This window comes from Pleurodeles waltl, chromosome 2_2, assembly GCF_031143425.1.
Source record: "Pleurodeles waltl isolate 20211129_DDA chromosome 2_2, aPleWal1.hap1.20221129, whole genome shotgun sequence".
Taxonomy (NCBI): Eukaryota; Metazoa; Chordata; class Amphibia; order Caudata; family Salamandridae; genus Pleurodeles; species Pleurodeles waltl.
In genome coordinates, this window is record NC_090439.1 from 997,111,508 (window position 1) to 997,133,446 (window position 21,939).

At 45.5% G+C, this 21,939-nt stretch overlaps 1 protein-coding gene across 2 annotated transcripts in view; it reads left to right on the forward strand.

The window, feature by feature from the left end:
• Positions 1-21,939, forward strand: part of NSMCE2 (NSE2 (MMS21) homolog, SMC5-SMC6 complex SUMO ligase) — a 665,833-nt gene that overhangs the window by 599,049 nt on the left and 44,845 nt on the right. For both annotated transcript variants that reach the window (XM_069220735.1, XM_069220737.1), the window contains one exon: positions 1,626-1,729. In XM_069220735.1, the coding sequence (XP_069076836.1) occupies positions 1,626-1,729 (104 nt within the window). The remainder of the gene's footprint in view (positions 1-1,625; positions 1,730-21,939) is intronic.

Here is a 21,939-nt window from a genome sequence, read left to right on the forward strand (position 1 = left end):
TCGAAAGATTGCTAATAGAAAAAAAACGCTGTGTCTTTGATACAGCAAGTCAGTGATAAAAGATTCAATCTGTTTTGAGATATGACGCCTTCCAGTGCTTGCCATGAATTGGGCCCCTGGAAAAAAGAAGTCACCAGGTCTAGGGAGTCTGATCTGTGTAGATACTGACACCGAGTGTATTTGCAGGGCAAGGAGAAGTTACTGCTTGGCCTGCATGAAAAACACTTGAGAGAGCTGGGTGAAAAGGTCACGTGGGCTGGCTAGACAAACCACTGCCAACTTTTAATGGAAAATGAAGTGCTGTGTGTGTCTACTCAAGAAATCAAGAATAGAAAATTAAAAAGAACTGGATTAGTACCCATATGAGGGTCAACATTAGTATAATGCAAATATGTTGTGGGAACAGAAAGGGCTATAAAAACCTTCAAAATTGATGGTGAGTCCAAGGGGACTTCTAAATTTATGAAGAAACAGCTGTGGAACTGTCATTGATTTCATGAGGAACACATTGCATATCTGAGCCAAAAAACAAGCTGAATATCAAACATGTTATCTAAATACCACCACGATGGATCCATTATATTACAAAATACATATTCTAGTCTATTCTATTCTTGGAACTTCTAAAGAGCGTGGTTACCCAATAGGCTTCCACAGGCAGATCGACCATGCCAGTCTCTGAATCTTCAGCACTTATGTGAATAAAACCATCTTAAACTGTTTCCTAAAGCTTGATTTATCTTTGTTCTTTCTTACTATTACAGGTAGAGCATTCCTTAATTGTGGAGCTAAATATGCAAAAGATCGTCCTCTGCTTCTTGATTTCTTGATCTAATGAACTTTTAGTACCCCTAGAACGGCGGAATGTAACAATCTCCTTGGACTATAAGGACAGATCAAATGTTGTAGTATTTGGGGGCCTTTCTTATGCACCGCCTGATGGACTATGTATAGAGCCTTAAACTGATTCCTTTTGAAAATAGGCATCTAATGTAAAGATGCCAGTCAACTGGAAACACCGTGGTGTTTGCTCGAGGTGATTTTCACTGAATGTATGTAGCTCTTATAGTAGAAAAGGTTGGAGACCCCTGTTCTATATGGTGTAAAAATCAAATGTTTTTTCATATTCAATGATGTAAAATAAATTTGTTTTTAAGATATATGTTCTATACGCATCAAATATCTTGATCTTGTGAGGTGTTCCAGTAGGAGGTATCCATGTTTGAGTACTCAAGTATTGTATGAAAATCTTTTGAATATAGCAAGTAACAATTGAGGTGTTGTTAGTGGAAAGTTTGTGATAAATTTGACCCACTAGAGGCTTTTCCTTTTGTCTTTTGATGTATTTCCTCTAGGCCTCTTATCTTTAGCCAACTTTACCTCTGCTGGGGGCCAGATTTGGCCCAGAAGTAGCACTATGTCCACTACCTCTCATGCAGTGACCTAGTAACCGCAGAGATTTAGGCACATACAGTTTTATTAATTTTAAATAGACATGATCTGAATAACACACAGATTTGTAGAAATTAAGATTAAGCACATCAATTTAAATGACAAATGTTGGCAGCTGAAAGGAATGGGTACTGATAAAAACTCCTGGTCACAATTTCTTAATTTTATTTCAGTTGGACTACCAGAAGATCCAGCAGAAGAGCAGACCATTGAACAGCTTGATGAAGACATTGCTGTAACCCAAAGTCAGGTTAACTTCACTTGCCCTGTCACACAGGTATGCCATTCACACACATAATTCTGACAAAGTTAATTCAATAACAAGTAATACTGTGTATGGACATCCATGCTGCAATACAAAATATAGAGTCCAAAATATTTATCTTTTATTCATTCTAGGTTTTAAGGGGCTACAGAATCCATTCATGTAACATCACTTCCCTGGGGCAGGGAAGCAGGCAGCTTTATGGGCACGCTAAAAAAGGTGAAGATATGCTGTAATGCAACAGCCTTAGCATTGCCCTGAAGCTATGTCTGCTGGCAAAGGGAGAGCTATGATAGCTGTTGACTGCATGAACAGCAAGGTGTCCAGTTGTATGCAAGTCCGAAATAAGATGCTGTTGGGCTGTGTAAGTATTTAATAGGTTTGGTGCGAGGGGCAAACCTTGCAGGCCTCTGCTAGTGACGAAGGCCATTTGGTTATGAATGTGCGCTGTTTGACTTGATGAGTCCAACTAGCTAAGACAGATATGAACTAGATTAGAGCAATCTCTTTCTAATGACTATTGGCAAATAGTTAAGCTGCTCCCAGTGATTTGATGGTTTAGAATACTGCCGGTGAGTCAGTATATGTGTGTGTGTACCTGTGGTACTTCCAGAGTGCAAAATATCTAAGCATTTTGCCCACACATATATTTTTTTAATTTTTGGAAAGGTTTTATTTCTTAGTCATGCATCAATATGTCCGGACCCTTGTCGGACAATAATAATAATCTAAATCATACCTCTCATTATATCTTATTGGTGGTGGTGGTATGCACAGATATCTGCATCTAACCAACATTGACAATGCTATTTGATCTCTGTTCTATAAGGCCGAGCTGTTGGCTTCACAAATACTTATTACTAATTACAGGCGTGCACATGCTTTAAGATGCATAGGTGTGCATTGTTGGCAATCTTGAAATGGATTTTCTAGTAGGAAAAAAATATTGCAGGATGGCCACTGGGGCATGGGTCATGATGCACGAACATTAATAAGTTGGGACCTGCACGCCAATGCGTCCGTACATGTCATAATGCATGTCAGCCATTTTTAATTTATCATTCCAGAATGACAGATGACTATGTTAGAATAGTAAATTAAAATGATAAAAAGACGAAAAGAACCATAGTGAAAACACGAATAAGAAACAGGCAGTCTGGCAGTACTTTTTAGTAGTTGAGCCCTCATACTAAAATAAATATTTTTTCTATTTTTTTTAAACACAGGCATGTGATAGGGAATGAGGTGGGGGGGCAGTCATCCAGAGGATGTAAAAAAAAGAAACCCACACAAAGCATGCACCCGAGTAGCACTAAAATGGACTCTTCTCAATAGATGTAGATCTCGGGAGTGCTAACACGCGACACAGAATCCTATCTATTATCTACAGTGAATAGTGGATTCTGCGCTAGAGGACGATGGATCGAAGCAACATAGGTTTGAGGGGATGTCATCAGTGAGCAACGTATCAGCAAAGGTTAATAACAATCAATAATATTAAACTCCAATCAATAACCACACCAGTTTATTAAGAAGAATTCATAGACTTATTTAACAATGCTAATGTCACAAAAATAACTCTCAAGCACAAACGATAAGCATATAAGATCAATAGCGGTTGGTTAAAGCGCCTTATATATCTCAATTTGATCAAGACAGTTAAACAAATTATCTCCAAAAGAATCACACCTATTAATAATACAAAAACCAGTAATAATGGCAAAGTATACATTAGTTCAGCATCAAATTATTTCAAAATAAGTCATGAGCATTTCAAATTATTCCCTCTCTTACCACAAATGAGAATCAACATGTTGGGCTTAATGTGAAAAGAATTTAGTAACACAAATTTAGAAAAACTCTTTATCTCAGTTAATGATAAAAATAATAATATTAATATGCAGCAATTAAGTCATAAGTTGCAGCTGGTACCTAGAAGGCAAAAGAGACACATACTACATTACAACAACATACATTACCAATATTAAATGTAGAAACAGCAAGTAGCTTGCTTCAGCCGGGGGACACCATCAGTTATGTCATCAGAAGATTTAGGCCTTACGACAGCTAAACCCACTCAGCCAATAAGTCTCAAACCATCAGAGTCGAACCTCATCTGATCTAATCTGCTCTCCAAAACTCTAATAACAATACTAATTCTAATAATCCCTCTAGAGAATTCTACCCCAGCTGTTATACTACATCCTTATAGGCTTATGATTGGTAAATCTATGGGGTGGTTTCATTTCAGCCAATCAATAACTAAACTGATGACCTAAAACACAGCAAATCTGTGCTAACTATAACATTTTCTTCAAGAATAACATTTCCTCTTCCGTCTCGTCTGTAGCGCCATTGTTTCATCGCATCTCGAATATCTTGTCTCAGGAAGAAACGTTTACTGTTTCATCCCGCTTCCATCCTCCAGGAAAGAGCAAATATTAGTAACATTCTCAAACAGTAGGACATTTCAACTTATGCAATGCTTGGTTAAAACATGACCTTGTAAGATATAACGCAGCAACCCACTAGGAGTAGCTGTGAGCAGATCTACACAAACTTCGAAAACACTTTTATATAAGCTTTTAAATCATGGAAAATAACTACAGCTTCTTGTTAGAATTTTACTCAGATAAGAACCAAAAAGCAAAAGTTTTCAAAAGTCACTCGATTTGCACGTTAATTCATTACACATTTTAGTTTGAAAATCATTAATAAAATTGACAGACTCTTCTCAATAGATTTAGATCATGTGAGTTTGATGGATTATTGCCAATGGTAGCTGGTGGTGTGAGGACAGAAGAACAGTCTGATGTGGGGCTCTCCGTCTTTGGGTATCAGTGATCCTTCAGTCAGTGCTATTAGCTCATCCAGTATTTCTGTCCCATCTCCCTTAACCCACTGCTATCCACTGAGGTATTACTCACTGAACCCACTCCTGGGTCCCTTGCACTGCAAGACACCAGTATCTTCTCTCTGGCACTACTTCCAGCCTCATTCGCTGGGATATGCTACCATGTTTCCAACATGCTCTGGGCTTGTATTAGGGCTCTGATGAAGCCCTGCATGTGTGCAATGTTTTCCAGGATCTCCAAGGCAGTCTCCTTAATACATGTACCACAATTAGAAGTATGCCAGTGGTAGGAGGAGCAGCAGGTTCTGTCTTTTTTTCCATGGATGAACTGACTTTATAGACCAATAAATACCCAAGTCATAACAAGCACAGGGAAAAATCAATGAATACAAGTAGAACACATCAAACCCTGCTTTGTGTGATGTATAAATGTTGTAGTGGGAAAAAGTAAATGTTGGTATCTTCCACAATAAATAAGCCACTGAGACACTGTGGTGAACAAAATGGTTTATTCCAGTCTTGAGAAAAGAAGAACCCACGACCAGTGAAGCATCCAGTGGGCAGGCAAACCACTGGTCAAATGCCACGATTCTAGTTGCCCACCGAATGTTCCAAAGAACATGGTGACATAATAAGTACAGAGCAATGACAAGAAGAAGAGACTAAAGTGCAAAGCAAATAAATAGCAAACAAAGAGAATATTAAAATGAAAACCATAAAAAATTAAATATTGAACCTACAACTGCAACAGCTCTTGTTTATTATATTCCTTCTATGAGGATATTTGAATCCGTACTTGCTTGAAAGGTGGTATGAAACCCAGGAAACTTAGAAATTTAACATGTTCATAAACCTGATAGGACCCATAACTCCATCAGTTCAAAGTCGCTTTTGGGAGATTCTTTATGCTATGGAGCTTATAACTCTTGACTGATTTACAAAAATAGCCAAAAGCCCATGCAGAGAATGTTGTGGAAGCTAAAAGGAGCTCATTAAATGTCTACTTACATCTACACTCTGCACGTCTGGTCAAAAAATCCAATCTGCCTTTTCCTCCAAGCACCATCAATTTGGAATACCCTGTTCAGCACAGAATGTTTCTTTCAATAACAAAAACACAAATTGTAAAAATAAGGTATTTATGTTAATGCAACTGCAGGTGTATTCATGCACGAAGAACCATGTGTATGCATGCAGGAGCAATGTTGGAAAGGGTTTTCTAACAAGGAAAATTGATTCCAAGATGGCTTTCTTCATCCTAATTCATGCACAAATATTGTGATGCTGGGGGGCATTTTTAGGTTGTAGCATACCAGACAGCGCAGTTTTCTGGTTTGCTAAAAACATTTTGGGGACAAAAATGCTGAACTACAAATTAATTATGCCCTTTGCTTGCCATTGGCTTGGTGGTTTGTAACTTACATTTTCCTGCTTTCCATTTGCTAGCTTTATTTGTTTAGGTTGTCAAGCTTGAGTTTGCACCTTCCATTGCCCAAACCTTATTTACAGTTTGTAAGAAAGTGCCCTTTTTGAATGGTCAACCCCCACGTTTTCTTCTATATGCTTTTAGTAATGACTCTGAGAGTGCATTGTAGCCTGCTAACCAGACCACAGGGCAAGTGCTCTCTCCCTGAATTGATAACTGTGAATTAGTATTCCCTATTGCCAAATACTTTAACCCCTTTATAAGCCCCTGGTATATGGTTCCCATGGCAAGGGTGTTAAAGGGGTTATTAGGGTCTGCAGCACTGATTGTGCCACCTTGCGTGACCCAAGCAAACATCTGACGGCAGGCTTGCCATTGCAGACTGCATAAACAGTGCAAACTGCTTGAACTCGACTGTGCCTACACCATGTGTGGCACAGCCCCAGCACTGCCATTAATATATGTAAGTCACCCCTAAGGTATGCCTCCAGAGCTCAGGAGGCCAGGTGCATTATATTAAAAGTGCACGCTTATATGTCCATATGGTGGCCTTTTGACATTAAAGTCTACTGTAACTGACTGACGTTCCAAATGATAACTTGGGCTGGCACCCGGACAAATCTAAGGTCACCAGCTCCATTATGGTACAGCCTAAATGGGTCATGTTTGGTATCAACCAATGTGACATCTCACCCCTGACATGAATCTTGTGTTAAGGCCAATGTGACGTGGACCCAGAAAGCAACCTTAGAGGTTACCCACTGAGTTACCCATGCTTTTTTTGTGCTCTGGCTGGCAGCTTGCCGCTACTGCAGCTAAGACAGGATTATGACCACCTGGGCAGAGGTACAAACACTCCCAGAAGTCTGTACAATGACCTGGACGGGATAGAGGTAACACCTCCCTCGAAGGCTAGTGAAGTAGCACATCAAAGCGATGGGCTATAGACAGCGGACCGCCTCTGATATGCAAACAGGTGGTCGCCCAGTCGAGGATAAAGCCGGCCCCCCGGCCCCAGGCACATTTGTACCCGGGCAGGCGGGAAAATTATTCAGAAGGTGTGCACCCACAGAAGGCTAGCCACACCTCTACAGTGGGCAGTCTGGTCTGTACAGCAGAGGAAGATTTCTGCCATCTTGAAAAGAGGCAGAATAGAGGGTTCTGGGTAGAAAAGATGCACAACCCACCGAATATGGTGACTTCAGGAGCAGATTAGCAGCTTTGGCAAGTAGCCTATTGGCTACTTGCACCCACACCTCTAATACCTCAAAATCTAGGGTTGAAGGGGCTGCATTGGCACCAGAATCACAGATCTGCAAAAACTTGCAACAGAAGGACAAGAGGAGACCCACGATGAAGACAACAGGGACCTCCATGTACAAAATGCATGATAGGCTGAAACAGTGGCAATCTCCTGGAACTGCTTGACTGTGACTTGTCCTGGACCAAAGACCACTTTCCCCAGCAAAAGGGAACCCTTGGTGAGCCAAAGGCAAAGACAAACTCCCTTAGACTAATGACACTATTCCCCTGCACACTCGGGTCAAAAGTACACACTGGATCCAAACACGTCCTGGCCATCAGGCCCTCCAAGGGATTGCCCAAAGATAGGTGGTCCAGTGTAATGTGGAAAGTGTAGTCCAGCTCCATGACAAATTACAGCTGGCTAACATTTTCCACTGGACCTCCAGAAGGGGAGATAGCGTCTCCTCCATCTTACCATTGTCATGGTTTGTTGGTGGCCAGTCCGGTCATAACCACCTTTACTCGGCGCTGCTACCTCAGGGCACACCGCAACACCTTCAGCCAACGTCACCTGTGGCTCAGTTGTCATGTTTTTACATCCGTTTCCTCACCGGCACCATCTTAGTGGTATAACCAGCAACCGCAGCTCCTTTTCAGCACCAAGGATAGAGAAGCACACCTTTGTACCTGAGACGCTGAGACTAGGTGGAGTTGTTCTGCCTGGTGAATGCTGGTCCATGGGCCCACCAAAGCTTAACCCTCCGTGGGCTCCCAAGTACTCTACCTGCAAGTGACCAACTGTCACAAGTACCATTTTTCAGCACCCGCAGCTCCAACATTCAGGACCAGGCCTCTGCATCCGGGCCACAAGAGCCAGGTAAAATTAGTCAGACTGTCGTAGCTTGGTCTTAGGACCAGCACAACCTTAACCCCCTTTGCTGCCAGGCCTTTTCCCCCTCAGGTGCCAGGTCTTTTCCCCCTCAGGTGGCAGGCCTTTTTTGTGGCTATTTGGGGCAGTTTGCGCTTAGGCCCTCATAACCTTTTGTCACATGAGCTACCCACCCCAAATTTGCGTCCTTTTTTCCCAACATCCTAGGGATTCTAGAGATACCCAGAGTTCGAGGGTTCCCCTGGAGGAGACCAAGAAATTAGCCAAAATTCAGCGCAAATGTATTTAAAAAAAAGAAAATGGGGAAAAAAGGTCTGCACAAGAACGCTTGTGGTTTGTTTCCCCTGGAAATGGCATCAACAAAAGGTTTGCAGTGCTAAAATCACCATCTTCCCAGCTTTCAGGAACAGGCAGACTTGAATCAGAAAACCACATTTTTCAACACAATTTTGGCATTTTACTGGGGCATACCTCATTTTACCATTTTGTGTGCTTTCAGCCTCCTTCCAGTTAGTGACAGAAATGGGTGTGAAACCAATGCTGGATCCTGGACAGCTAAACATTTCTGAAAAGTATGCAAAATTCTGAATTGAGCAAGGGTTCATTTGTGTAGATCCACAAGGTTTTCCTACAGAAAATAACAGCTGAAATAAAACAATATTAGAGGTTGCGGTGAAAAAACAGCCATTTCTCTCCACATTTACTCTGTAACCCTTTCTTGCGATGTCAGTTTTTCAAAAGCAATATACCCTTACATCTGCTGGACTCTTCTGGTTACGGGGATAAATAGGGCTTGCAGGTTCATCAAGAACCCTAGGTACCCAGAGCCAATAAATGAGCTGAACCTTGCAATGGCTTTTCATTGTATGTTGGGTATACAGCAATTTATTTGGTAAAATATAAAGAGTCAAAAATAGGTATCAAGGAAACCTTTGTATTTCTGAAATGGGCACAAATAAGGAGAAGCAGTGGTTATTTGCACATCTCTGAATTCCATGATCCCCATACTAGCATGTGAATTATAGCGCATTTCTCATATAGATGTTTTTTTTACACACTGTCTTGAATTTGGATGGACAAAATGTAAAGAAAGACAAGGGGCAATAACACTTGTTCTTCTATTCTGTGTTCCCCCCCAAGTATCCTGATAAAAATGGTACCTCACTTATGTGGGTAAGCCTAATGCCCGCGACAGGAAACCCAACATTGACACATCACATTTTTACATTGAAATCTGACGTATTTTTTTGGAAAGTGACTAGCTGTGGATTTTGGCCTCTAGCTCAGCCGGCACCTAGGGAAACCTAGCAAACCTGTGCATTTTTGAAAACTAGACGCCTAGGGGAATCTAGGATGGTATGAATTGTGGGGCTCTCACTAGGTTCTGTTACCCAGAATCCTTTGCAAACCTCAAAACACTTTTTCCTCACATTTTGATGATGGAAAATTCAGGAATCTTTGTGGAGCCACAAATTTCCTTACACCCAGCTTTCCCCCAAGTCTCCCGATAAAAATGGTACCTCACTTGTGTGGGTAGGCCTAGTGCCCTCATTAGGAAATACCCCAAAACACAACGTGGACACATCACATTTTCCCCAAGAAAACTGACCTGTTTTTGCAGAGTGCCTAGCTGTGGATTTTGGCCTCTAGCTCAGCCGGCACCTAGGGAAACGTAGCAAGCCTATACATTTTTTAAAACTAGACACCTAGGGGAATTCAGAATGGGATGACTTGTGGGACTCTCACTAGGTTCTGTTACCCAGAATCCTTTGCAAACCTCAAAATTTGGCCAAAAAAACACTTTTCCCTCACATTTCGGTGATGAAAATGTTCTGGAATCTGAGGGGAGCCACAAACTTCCTTCTACCCAGTGTTCCCCCAGGTCTCCCGACAAAAGTGGCACCTCATTTGTGTGGGTAGACCCAATGCCCGCATTAGGAAATGGCCCAAAATACAACGTGGGCATATCACATTTTCCCTAAGAAAACTGACCTGTTTTTTGCAAAGTGCCTAGCTGTGGATTTTGGCCTGTAGCTCAGCCGGCACCTAGGGAAACCTAGCAAACCTATAAATTTTTGAAAACTAGACACCTAGGGAAATTCAGAGTGGGGTGACTTGTGGGGCTCTCACCAGGTTTTGGCACCCAGAATCCTTTGCAAACCTCAAAATTTGTCAAACCAAAACACTTTTTCCTAATATTTTGGTGATGGAAAGTTCTGCACACTGAGGGGATCCACAAACTTCCTTGTGCCCGGCGTTCCCCCAAGTCTCCCGATAAAAATGGTACCTCACTTGTGTGGGTAGGTCTAGTGCCCATAGGGAGGTCATGGGGGGTTCACACCTGTGTTTTTGGTCCTGGGCTTAGCAGCCATCTAGGTAAACCTACCAAACCCATACATTTCTGAAAACTAGACACCAGAGGAAGTCCAGGGATGTGTGGCTTGCATGGATCCCCCAGTGTTTTCTTACCAGGAATACTCAGCAAACCTCAAATTTAGATTAAAAAAATCACATTTTCCCCACATTTCTATGTGGGATCACCGCAACAGCACAAATTTCATACCACCCAACATTCCCGACAGTCTTCCGATAAAAATGATACCTCACTTGTGTAGGTGGGCCAAGTGCCTGTGACAGGGAAGAGCCAAAAACATGTCGAAATTGGGGGGAACCAAAGCTGGTCCAAAAGGGCAGTTTGAAAAAAAAATGTTTTTAAACTGACAAGTGGGGCAGAATTTTTATCGGTATAGATGCGACAATGCTGGGTGGTTGAAATTTTGTGGATTCTTGCAGATTCCGGAAGGTTTCATCACAAAAATGAGGGGAAAATGTGTGATTTCAAGAAAAGTTGGAGTTTTGCAGGGCATTGTGTGTAAGAAAATGGTGCGGGTGCATGTGAAGCACACTACCCTGGACTCACCCAGATGTTTAGTTTTCAGATGTGTTTGGGTCACGTACATTTTTGTGCATGGCAGCGTCCCAAAGTCCAAAAAGACCAGCCCTCACCATTCCAAGTGGGGCGATTTTGAGAGTTAGACAAGCTCTCATGGCCCAAATGTAAAATCAAAACACAAAATAATCAAATGTCCTCTTGCTTGCCATTGGTATAAGATCTTTTAGTGTTTATGTATATATTTTGTTTTTAATTCCCTGGCATTTAGTAGGCTTTCTTTCCCAGGAAGTGTATCAGGGGTAATTGCCCCATCTGCCCACCATGGGCAGAACTGTGTCCCCATTTATATGGGTTGGGGATATGGCCATACCCCAACCCTCTTTTAAAAAAAAAAAAAAAAAAAAACTTCCCTGGTGTCTGGTGGGCTCTTCTCCCCCTTGAGGGCAGATGGGCCTTACAAAAATAGGCCGATCTGTCGGATAGGGGGCAGAAATGGCCAACAGTAATGTGCCCCCATGGGGAGCAACCCTTGCCCAAGGGGCTGCCCCACCCCAAACAAAATGCACACATACCCACCAATCTCTGGTGCCTAAGTGGTTTCTGCGAGAGGGGAGTGGGAGGCCCTCATGGGTAGCGCTAGCACTTCCCCCTAGGGCTGGGCCCAGGACGTAACAGTTACGTCCTCGGCACCTGAGCGGTGCAGCTGAGGACATAACCGTTACGTCCTTGGCACCCAAGGGGTGAACCATGAGTGAGTTCCTCTGAGCTCACCCTGCAAATGACCAAGGCTGATCCGAACAGAACACAGCCAAACTACCGCCAGTGCGGTCAGGCCGCAGCGGACGGCGGTAGGCACCTTCAGACCGGCAGGCACCATGTTTCCGCTGGCCATATTACAAGGCTGCACCAAAACCCTGGTGGAAACCAACTCTATAAAAGGAAACACTCACCTTCAGGAACACAGACCTGCCCAGAGCCGTCATAGAGCCTACACTCTAAGTCCTCCCACTGCTCCTGTTTGCAGAACAACTCCGGAACCAGTGACAGCGACAGCAATCGTAAGTACACACCCCTAGCACACACTGGAGGTAAAGGCATTGGTACACACCCACACACAACACACACATCTGGGACGGCTTGCGATGGACGGACACACACCTAACCACACACCCATACAAACACACACCTACATACACACATACCACACACACGTACACTGAAACTACACACACCACGGCCAACACACACGTGCCATACACACACCAATCCGCGCACACACAGCACTGCCACTGTCTAACACAATCATACACAACGTCACTGACTCACACAACCTTAACTACACAGACGCTTTGCCAAGCATTCTCACTGCACACCTCCACATGACAACACTTACATACAATACGTAACAACACCACACAACCAATCAACACTATCACACAGGCATACAACAAACTATTTGACACACCACGCCCACACCAGAAACAGCGCATGGTACACCAAACACGCATGCACACACAGCAAGCACACACAACACCACCATAACACATGCCAGCACTAACTATACACTTTGGCTACACACATACATGGAAGAAACATATCCAACACACAAAACACAGCCATGACAGCGGAACCAATGGCAGGGCGATATACACACACATGCTGCCCAGACACAACAGCTAGCACAACCAACACACACAAACCAAAGCCCACAAACACAAACCAAAGCCCACAAACACTAAACAGCCATGTAGAAAGAAAGGCAGTCAAAGCATGTTACCATCTAATCCAACAGCAGGTTGGCCCAGATTTAATAAGATTTGTCCTATGATAAAAATATTAAAACTATATACAATTTGAAAGCCAATGGCCAGTCCAAAGTCTCATGTGCCCAAGGCACAAATGGCACCACACTTGACCCTACTTGACTCCTGATAGGAAAATGGCCTCCACAGGGTAGGGGCATCAATGAGGCAGGCAGGCACCTCAGGGATTAGGTGGGAGGTCTGAGCTTGGGAGGGAATCCTTGTGCTTGGGTCTGAGCTTGGGGAGGGGCATGGGTACTAGCGGGGGCAGGGGAGGACCTGGAGGAGGAAGGGCTGGACTAGGAGAGGGACACAGGTTGCTTGAGGGTTTCACAGGGTGGGAGAGGGGTAGGGAACAGGGAAAACTCCGCCAGGAAATGCTTGTTTGACACAAGGGGGTGGTCATGGCGAAAGGGTTTGGGAGTGGAGGGAGAGGGAGAGGGAGAGGGAGCAGTTGTGAGATGGATCTTGGAGGATGTCTTGGGTGCAGGTGCATGTGTGGAATGTTTGTGGGTGCTGGGTGTCTGTTAGGTGGGTGGGTGTTTTGGGAGGAGGTGGGGATGAGGTGCTGGGAGATGCCTTGGTGGATGGTTGACTGTTTGATGGGGTGGTGTCTGCAGAAATGGCACATGTGCTGCATGTGGAGGTGTCTGTGGTTGTGGTGAGTGCGTAAGTGGTGACTAGAGTGGATGTCTGTTGCTCTGATATTGTGCTGACTGTGGGTAAGGTGGGACTGGTGGTTGGATCTGTCCATGATGGTGTGGTGGCTCCAAGTGTGTCTGTGAGGGAAGGGATGGCCGGGGAGTCAGTGCAGGGAGTTGATGTTGGTGTGTGTGCAGGTGGCTGTTGCTTTTGTGCATGTCGGTGGTGGGTCTTGTGATGCTTATGTTTGTCTGTGGAACCCTTCTCTGTTGAGGTGGATGCATGCCTTTGTGTACGTGTGCCTTGAATGGGTATGGGAAGAGGGGTTTGGGAAGAGGTAGTTTGAGGGGGGACAGTAGAGAAAGGAACACTGGCTGCAGTCAGGGTGGAGGGCAGAGCCTGAAAGGATCTCTGTAGGTCAGTCATAGCACCATGAATGCCCTCCAGGAACGCATTGCTCTGTTGGACTTGAGCTGCCAGTCCCTGGATGGAATTCCCCATTGTCGACTGACCCACAGAGATGGACCTTACGAGGTTAATAGCCTCCTCACTGAGGACAGCAGGGCTGGCTGGGGCGGGGTAGAGGTGCCTGTGGCAAAGGAGTCGCCCACGCTTCTGGGTGAGCAGGCATGGGCAACTGGTTAGGGAGCTACAGGGAGGGCGGTGGTAGTAAGGGGGGTGGCAGACAAAGATGGTGCTGGGGTGGTCCCAGATGGGTCGGCCCCTGCCAGGGAGTGTCCATTGGAGGATGATTCCTATGAGGAGGTGGCAGATCCGGTTTCCCCCGTGGCACTCCCCTTGCCCTCCGTCCCACTGGGTCACTCAGTGTCACTGGTGGCAGCTTCCTGGGACCTGTGGGCTGCTGCTTCCTCACTCGCCTGTGCCCCCTTCTCCACCAGACGATGCTGATGAACACAGTCCGAGAGAGTGGGAGGGAGGGAGAGAAAGAGAGAGGGAGCGGCAAAATTGTTACCATATACCTCCCATTGACACAGCTAAACATGTACATCTGTCACAATACATTTCATGGCTAGGCAATTACATTTGTCAGTACTCATTATATACATCATGTCATAACATGTCACTACTACCCAAACCTGTCTGCCAACCCTCACACCTACAGCAATATCTAAGTAGGAGAGCACTACTAGACTCATCCCCTAAGGCCCAACCAATATCAGTTGAAGCTAGCACACAATGCCCTTGATGCACCATCAATACTATTCCTGAATACACATCGTACCTCTCCAAACCCCTGTCACCCATTGAATGTGCAGCTGACACAACAAAACGCTGAAGGCATCTACCGTGACAACACCTGATTAGTCCATGTCCTCTGTAACATGTCCATTACAGTGAAGACAACTCCACTCAGACCACACACCACCTACTTGTCCTTAGACATGGCTGCCCACTCAGTATAGTGATGTCTTTTTGGAGGACAACTCAGATTTAGCCAATACCAGGCAGACACCCAAACACTTCACATCAGATGTTTACTATGTGAATCTGTGGTATAGACATGCGAGTAATCAGACCCTATCACAGAGCTAGAGCTGCAAACACAAAGCACATATACCACTACTCAGCATACTGCTAAGTGCATCTGCAGTGGGCCATGTACCACATGTTAAACATCTTAACACATCCACTAAGTGCAGTGTCACAACAGATGTACCTCTGGAACACACATAGCGCATCATGGTCACTTCCCATGCCACCACACATGCACGTACACCATTTGGAATCTGGACAACTCACACACCATTCTACAAATGTCAAATCCTGTCACTGAGCCCAGACAATACACATCTCATGGGGTAAATATTTGCATGCTTTAGGCACACATGGACAAACTCCACTGCCAGTACACCAAATACATATCCTATTACCACATAAGTAGCCTCAGGAGACAGAATACAAATATTCCATCACCTCAACACGCCATGTGTCATGCAATACACAAACCACTCCTAATCTGCCACTCCCTGATAGCCAAGGCAAGCTTTAGGAGTCAAAAGCAACAGAAATGCCCCAGCTATCCATGTTGACATGATGTAGGCAGTCAATCAGCAATGCAGCATAGGACTAGCTAGGGCTTTGTCATACATGCCATATCCAAACCATGATGACACATAAGGGATTTCCCAGGGCACTTACCACCTCCAGTACCAAACCATAATTTGGAAGGCCACATCCCCACATGTATTGCTCGTAGGAATGCATTTTCTGTGCAATCAGACCTCAGTAATTCTACATGTTTCAGTATCCCATATTGCCTACCTACACATACCCTACGGTCAGCAGATCACCTATATATACCCAACCAGCTATCAGACCAATACTCCTGTCCCATGAAGGCCAGTTCTGTAACGCACTGTAATGCCAGGTCCACAGTCTGTCAATACCAGAAACAGTACATGATTTCTTTAGTCACAGTGATAAAGGAGAGTCACACAGTCGCATATATAGATAGGTTACACAGATGGCAGTGGAGTGACACCTCAGAACCACAAATGCAGATGGCAGAAGTTGGTCATACACAATGATTAGGGTGATACTGACACATCCATTGTATGGGCAGTATGGAGTCACATATGTACCTATGTCATTAGTGCATCTCCACATTACAGACTTGGAGAGGTATGGAACAGGGAAATGCACATCCAATGACTGTAAAGCTTGGAGACACATCTACAAAATATACTCTGCCAGGGTGCCTATTTACCATTTCCAAAATGTTGATACACAAGTAGCATTACCTGCAATGCCACTTTGCCAGGAATGAGGCACCCAGTCCCATTTAAGGCCAGCCAAGTCCCAGGATACAGTCAGTACTCACCCCCTTGTGGCTGCTGCTCTGCCCTCAAACGCCTATCCACTTCAGGGCCATTAGGGGGGGTCAGAGTCCGATGGTCACCAGTCCCTCATTGGGAGGACATCCCCAGCTCTGCCTCCGTGGTCTTCCGGGCCCAGCATCTCAGGTCCTCCCACCGCTTGCGACAATGGGTGCTCCGCCAGGCATGGACCCCCACGGTCCACATTTTGCTTGGTGATGGCACACTAGATCTTCTTCTTATGGGCGTTTGCCTGCATGGGTTACATAGACGAAGGGGGAAGTTATGTAGGCTAGCACCATACCAACAGCAGTGGACTATAAACATCAGAGCCACCAAATGCCCACACATACCCATCCACACACTGAAACTCCATGCCCCCTGCATGCATTTAATTCCTGACCAGAACACGTACGGCATTCACCCTCACACACACCCCTATCACACATGACCATGGCACTGGTCTCACCTGCTCTTCTGGTGCCCCATACAGCAGTCCATATAGGGGTAGGACCCCTTCTACCAGCTTCTCAAGCTCTTTTTGGGTGAATCATGGGGCCCTATTACCTGCAGGACGTGGCATGAAGGCTCCCAGAGACAGTACACAGCAGCTCAGCTTGTGGAGGTCTTGCTTGCTAGAGTGTCAGGATTCAAGTGAGCAAGGCTGCAGAAAATGGCATTCAGACCTATCTCCTGAATTGTCAGACTATCATGGATCTATGTTCCCAGTTGGAACTAGATCCATTGCCTGCCATAGTTAATCCCTATGCCGTCACTCCCACAGTTCAAGTTCTGTCAGTGCTACACTTTCTTGCCACAGGCTCCTTTCAGATGGCAGTGTGTTTGGCAGCAGAGATGTCACAGCCCATGTTCAGTCTTGTGTTGAAGGATGTACTATGTGCTTTCTAGAAACACCTGAACAGCTACATCAGGTTCCCCCAACAAGCCCATGTTAAGGCAGACTTCTAAGATGTGCAACACATCCCTCATGTGATAGGGGCCATATATGGAACCCATACAGCCTTGGTCCCTCCCAGTGCCAATGTACAGGTGTATAGGAACAGTAAAAACTACCACTCCATCAATGTTCAGGTGGTCAGTGTAGCAGACCAGTACATCTCCCAAGTGACAGCCAAGTTTCCTGGATCTGTGCATGACTTTTACATTCTGAGGAACAGCAGTGTCCCACACATGATGGCACGTCTACACAGAGAGAGGGCTTGGCTCATTGGTAGGTATGTATTTGGATGTGTGTCCCTGTTATGACACCTGTCATCACAATGTTCCCTGTGGCTGTACCTGTCTTGTAGCAGGTCCCATCTATGTGCACACAAGTGACTCTGGATATCCTAACCTTCCATGGCTGTTGACACCAGTGAGGTACCCTGCCACTGAAGGGGAACACAGTTTCAATGAGGCCCACAGCAGGACAAGGCGTGTAATTGAAAGGGCATTTGGCATCCTGAAGGCCAGATTCAAGTGCCTGCACGTCTTTGGAGGTGCCCTCATCTACACTCCCCAAAAGGTATACCAGATCATAGTAGCCTGCTGCATGCGCCACAATCTAGCCCTGAGACATCAGATACTCTTACTAGCTGATGATGATGAGGCACCTGGACCAGTGGCTGATGATGCAGATATGGAAAGTGATGAAGCAGATGAGGAAGGTGCAGCTGACTCAAGGGCTGACCTCATCAATCAGTTCTTCCAGTAGCACACAGGTATGTTGTCTGTGTATTTGCATATGTAGTATTTCAACATAGCTTGGTATTAATGGTCCTCCTGATTTAGATTATCAGTGATGGTGTAATGTGTTCCTATCCCTATGTCTATGTTGTGACAGGTGAATGATTGCATGTAAGGTGCAGTAGGAAAATGTTTTACCTCTAGCATGTGTACTCTCTGCAGGTTGCAAGAATCATATCTCCTACGAGCAGGTCTGTATTGTGCTATGTGTCCTGATTTCTCCTGTTCTTATGTCATTCCAGCGAGTGACTGTTCATCTTTGTCACTCCTACCTATTGCATGAGGCATTCATGTTCATTAACCTTTGGTTACTGCTCACATAGTAGCGTTTTGCACATTACAGGTGCCAGCTACAGTGTTTTGTGATGTATTTCCTGAGACTAGTGATGTAGAAGTGATATCTGTTGTGCCCTGTTTAGTTGCCTACTACACTGGGCACCACAACTATGGACTGCATATGTGCTTTGAGTGGGACCATGCCTGATAGTAGTCTCAGTAACAGTCTTTTTGCAGGTTGGGTCAGTGCATAGACTCTGGTGTGTGCCTGTACAAATGACTCCCTTACATCTGTCCTGACACATATCCGTTGTACTGTGTCTGCTGCAGAGGATATCTCCTTCTGCAGTTCATTACATTGCTTGTTGGATTGGGGGCCATACCCCCATAACAATTTAGTTAACAAACAATTGTATCCGTACAAATGAAGACACATATTCAGTAGCTGTGATCTATATTGTTTATTGTGCATAGTGTCAAAAAGGTGATGAGTGGTGTCATGGTAGATGGAATCCTCAGAGTAGGTGTCACATATGTAGATAGCACAGGCCCAATCTCCGTGGGCCATTGGAAAATGGAGAAATGTTAATGAACAATCAATGGGGTGTCTCAGTGGCACACAAGGGAGAGTAACCAGGATAGGGTCACTTTCTGACAGTGGGTTTGGTCTTGGGTTCTGCTCCATCCGGATGTCTGGATGGACGTCCACGTTTGCGGGGGTTCATCAGCTACAGTGGGAGGGGTGCCTGAGGACTGTGGTTCCCCTGGCAGGGCCTCCATTCCACTAGCAGAAACAGATGTGGATGGGTCAGATGTGATGCGGCTAGTAGAAGGGGCCTGCAGGAAGGAGGAAGAACCCTGCAGGGTGGAGTTGATGTCCCTGAGCACCCCTGCAATGGAGGGCATTGTGGGCCTGCCACTGCTGCATGACCTCCTGGTGGTATTCCCTCTGCAGCCTCTGGTTTTCCTCCAACATGGATATGATCTGGCCCATCCTGTCCTAGGATAGTTGGGAGATGGCTTCCTGGTCAGATACCTCCCTTGGCTGCCCTGTCCTCTGGCCCACAGGTTTCCTCTCATGGCCCTTGCCCCCATGTGCCTGTGCCCACGCCCAGTTCCACCAGGACCTTCATTGTCCTGGGTGTGAGGGGTCGACTTAGGCCCCTGTACTGTGGGGCACACTAGTCATTGAACAGCCCTTGGGGAAGAGGCTTGGGCACGAAGGTTTGGCTGAGATGTAGGTGCCACAGGGTTGGCGGGGTTGATGTGGGCAGGGTGAGGCAAGGAGTGGTAGACTGACCAGGGGTTCCAGATGGGCCAGCTTGGTCATCACTGTCCAGACATCCAGTGGTGTATTCCTCACTGGGGCCTTCATACTGAGGAGGGCTGCCTGTCTCTAGCAACGTCTCCTTGGTGGCAGTGGCAGGGGTACCTGTGGATGGAGTGAGAGAGCGCTAAATGGTGGAGATGTGAATGGTTGTCTGTTTGTCTGATGCATACAGTGGCTTGATGTGATTCCTAGCAATGCCAATGACAGGTGCAGCACTGCTAACACGGTTTGTGGATAGTGGATTGGGACATGTGTACCATGCTCCATAGGGGTTGTTGTGAATCAGTCTTGGTAACTTTGGCTCGATGAGTGGGTTCTATTCCAGTGCGATGGTTCACATGACAGGTGTAACCTATTAGCTAATGGCCATTGTGACTTGGTTGATGTGAGTGGGAATGGCTGTACATTGCAGCATGGTGTCCAAATGGGGGGAGGGTATGTGTGTATGCAAGGTTGTTTGTCCTGTCTGTGCCTTTTGTGCATAGTGTATACCTTCTTAATTTCAAAGCCATGATTAGTCCATTTCAGAGTAGTAGGCCAGGATCTGTGGCCCTTAGGATTGGTGACCATGCTCTAGCTGTGTTTGGGTTTGTTTGGCTTTGTGTAGTGCCATTGGATTGCTGTCATTGCCATGTAGTGGTCCTCGGGCAAAGCATCCAGTTGTTGTAGCAAGTGCAATAGTCATACATGCAAGAGGTGTGATGTGAAGTGCACATTGCAGGTTTTGATGTAGATTGGCTAGTGCATTGTGGAAGTCATAGTGATTTTAATTGCCTGTGCTATCCATGCACTTGGCAGGGACTGTGTGGGCATTGGGGGTGGGTGGTGGTGTGGCATGCAGGAGAGAGGCATTAGGTGATAAGGTGGGAGGTTTAGTGGGGGATGGGGTGAATTGGAGTGTTTGGGTGGTGAGGAAGCATGCTGGACAGGATGAATTAGTGCCAGTGGAGTAATAGTTACTCACCAGAGTCCAGTCCTCCAGTGATTTCAGTCAGGCAGTCAGAATGTAGTATTTCCATGACCTTCTCCTCCCACTATGTGAGCTCTGGGGAATGAGGCGGGGGCCCACCGCCAGTGTTGTGCACGGCTATCTAGCGTCGTGAAGCCATGGAAAGCACCTTTCCCTGTAGGTCGTTCCATCTCTTCGTGTTGTCCTCCCTTGTGCACGGATGTTTGCCCACTGAGTTAACCCTGTCGACTATTCTCTGCCATAACTCTATTTTCCTGCCTATGGATGTTTGCTGTACCTGTGCTTCAAAGAGTTGTGGCTCTACCCTGGTGATTTCATCAACCATGACCCTCATCATCAGTGAAGTGTAGGTGCTTTTGACGAGACATGGTGGTTGTGTTGTGGGTGGGGGTTTTGTGTGTAGGGTGTTAGGTCAGGTGGTGGTGTTTGGTTGTGAGTGCTGGTAGGTTTTGATGTTTGTGTGTAGTTGTGATGTATGTATGGTGTTATTTGTGCAGTTTTGTGGTGTGTGCGGAGTGTGCAGTGTGTTTATGCCTTTAGTGTAAAGGTGCAACTTTTGTGATTGTGCATGCTCTCGTTTCTCTATATGTTGTTTTCGTCGCAAAGGATTGTGGGGTCTGTGGGCGTGTGTTATATAGTGCAGAGAGTAAGTGTGTCTTGTGTATGTGTGTCAGATGTGGGGTATTCGAACTATCCAATGTGGTGGTAGGTTCTGACAGGAGTGTGTTCTGCGCACAGCGGCTTGTACCACCAGTGATATTCCACCATGGAGGGACCGCTGTGCTGATTTGTTTGTTGTAATATGGTGGGTGGAAAGTTGTTGGAGTGGCGGTGCAGGTGGGTGAACCACCTCCTTCCAGGCCTCCTGAGTCCTGACAGTGCTGTATTTGTAGCTGTTTTTTGGCAGTCTTCAATGTGTGACTCTTAATACGTAGTTGGAATACCGCCAACATGGTAGTCTTTCGGCGGCCACCAGTGCAGTGGTCTTGCCAAAAGTCTGCCAAAGTCATAATGAGGGCACAAGTGTCACTAGTGACCTGTTCCGTTGACCGCAATGGTGAGATTTGACAGCTTGTAAATGCACTGATTTTATTTCTGCTTTAAAATCCATAAATTGGGTTATATGGAACTGATTTCCTTTGTTTTGGTGCCTAAAATTATATTCAAATCTGCTCTATTCTTATAAATTGCTGTCCGATTTCTTTCAAGTTGTCAATTACTCTTTGTCCATGTTCCTCTAGTAAAGCCTGACTACTCTTTGCCACACTACCAGGACTGAGCTAAGGATTTATTATTTTGTGAATCCGAGGGA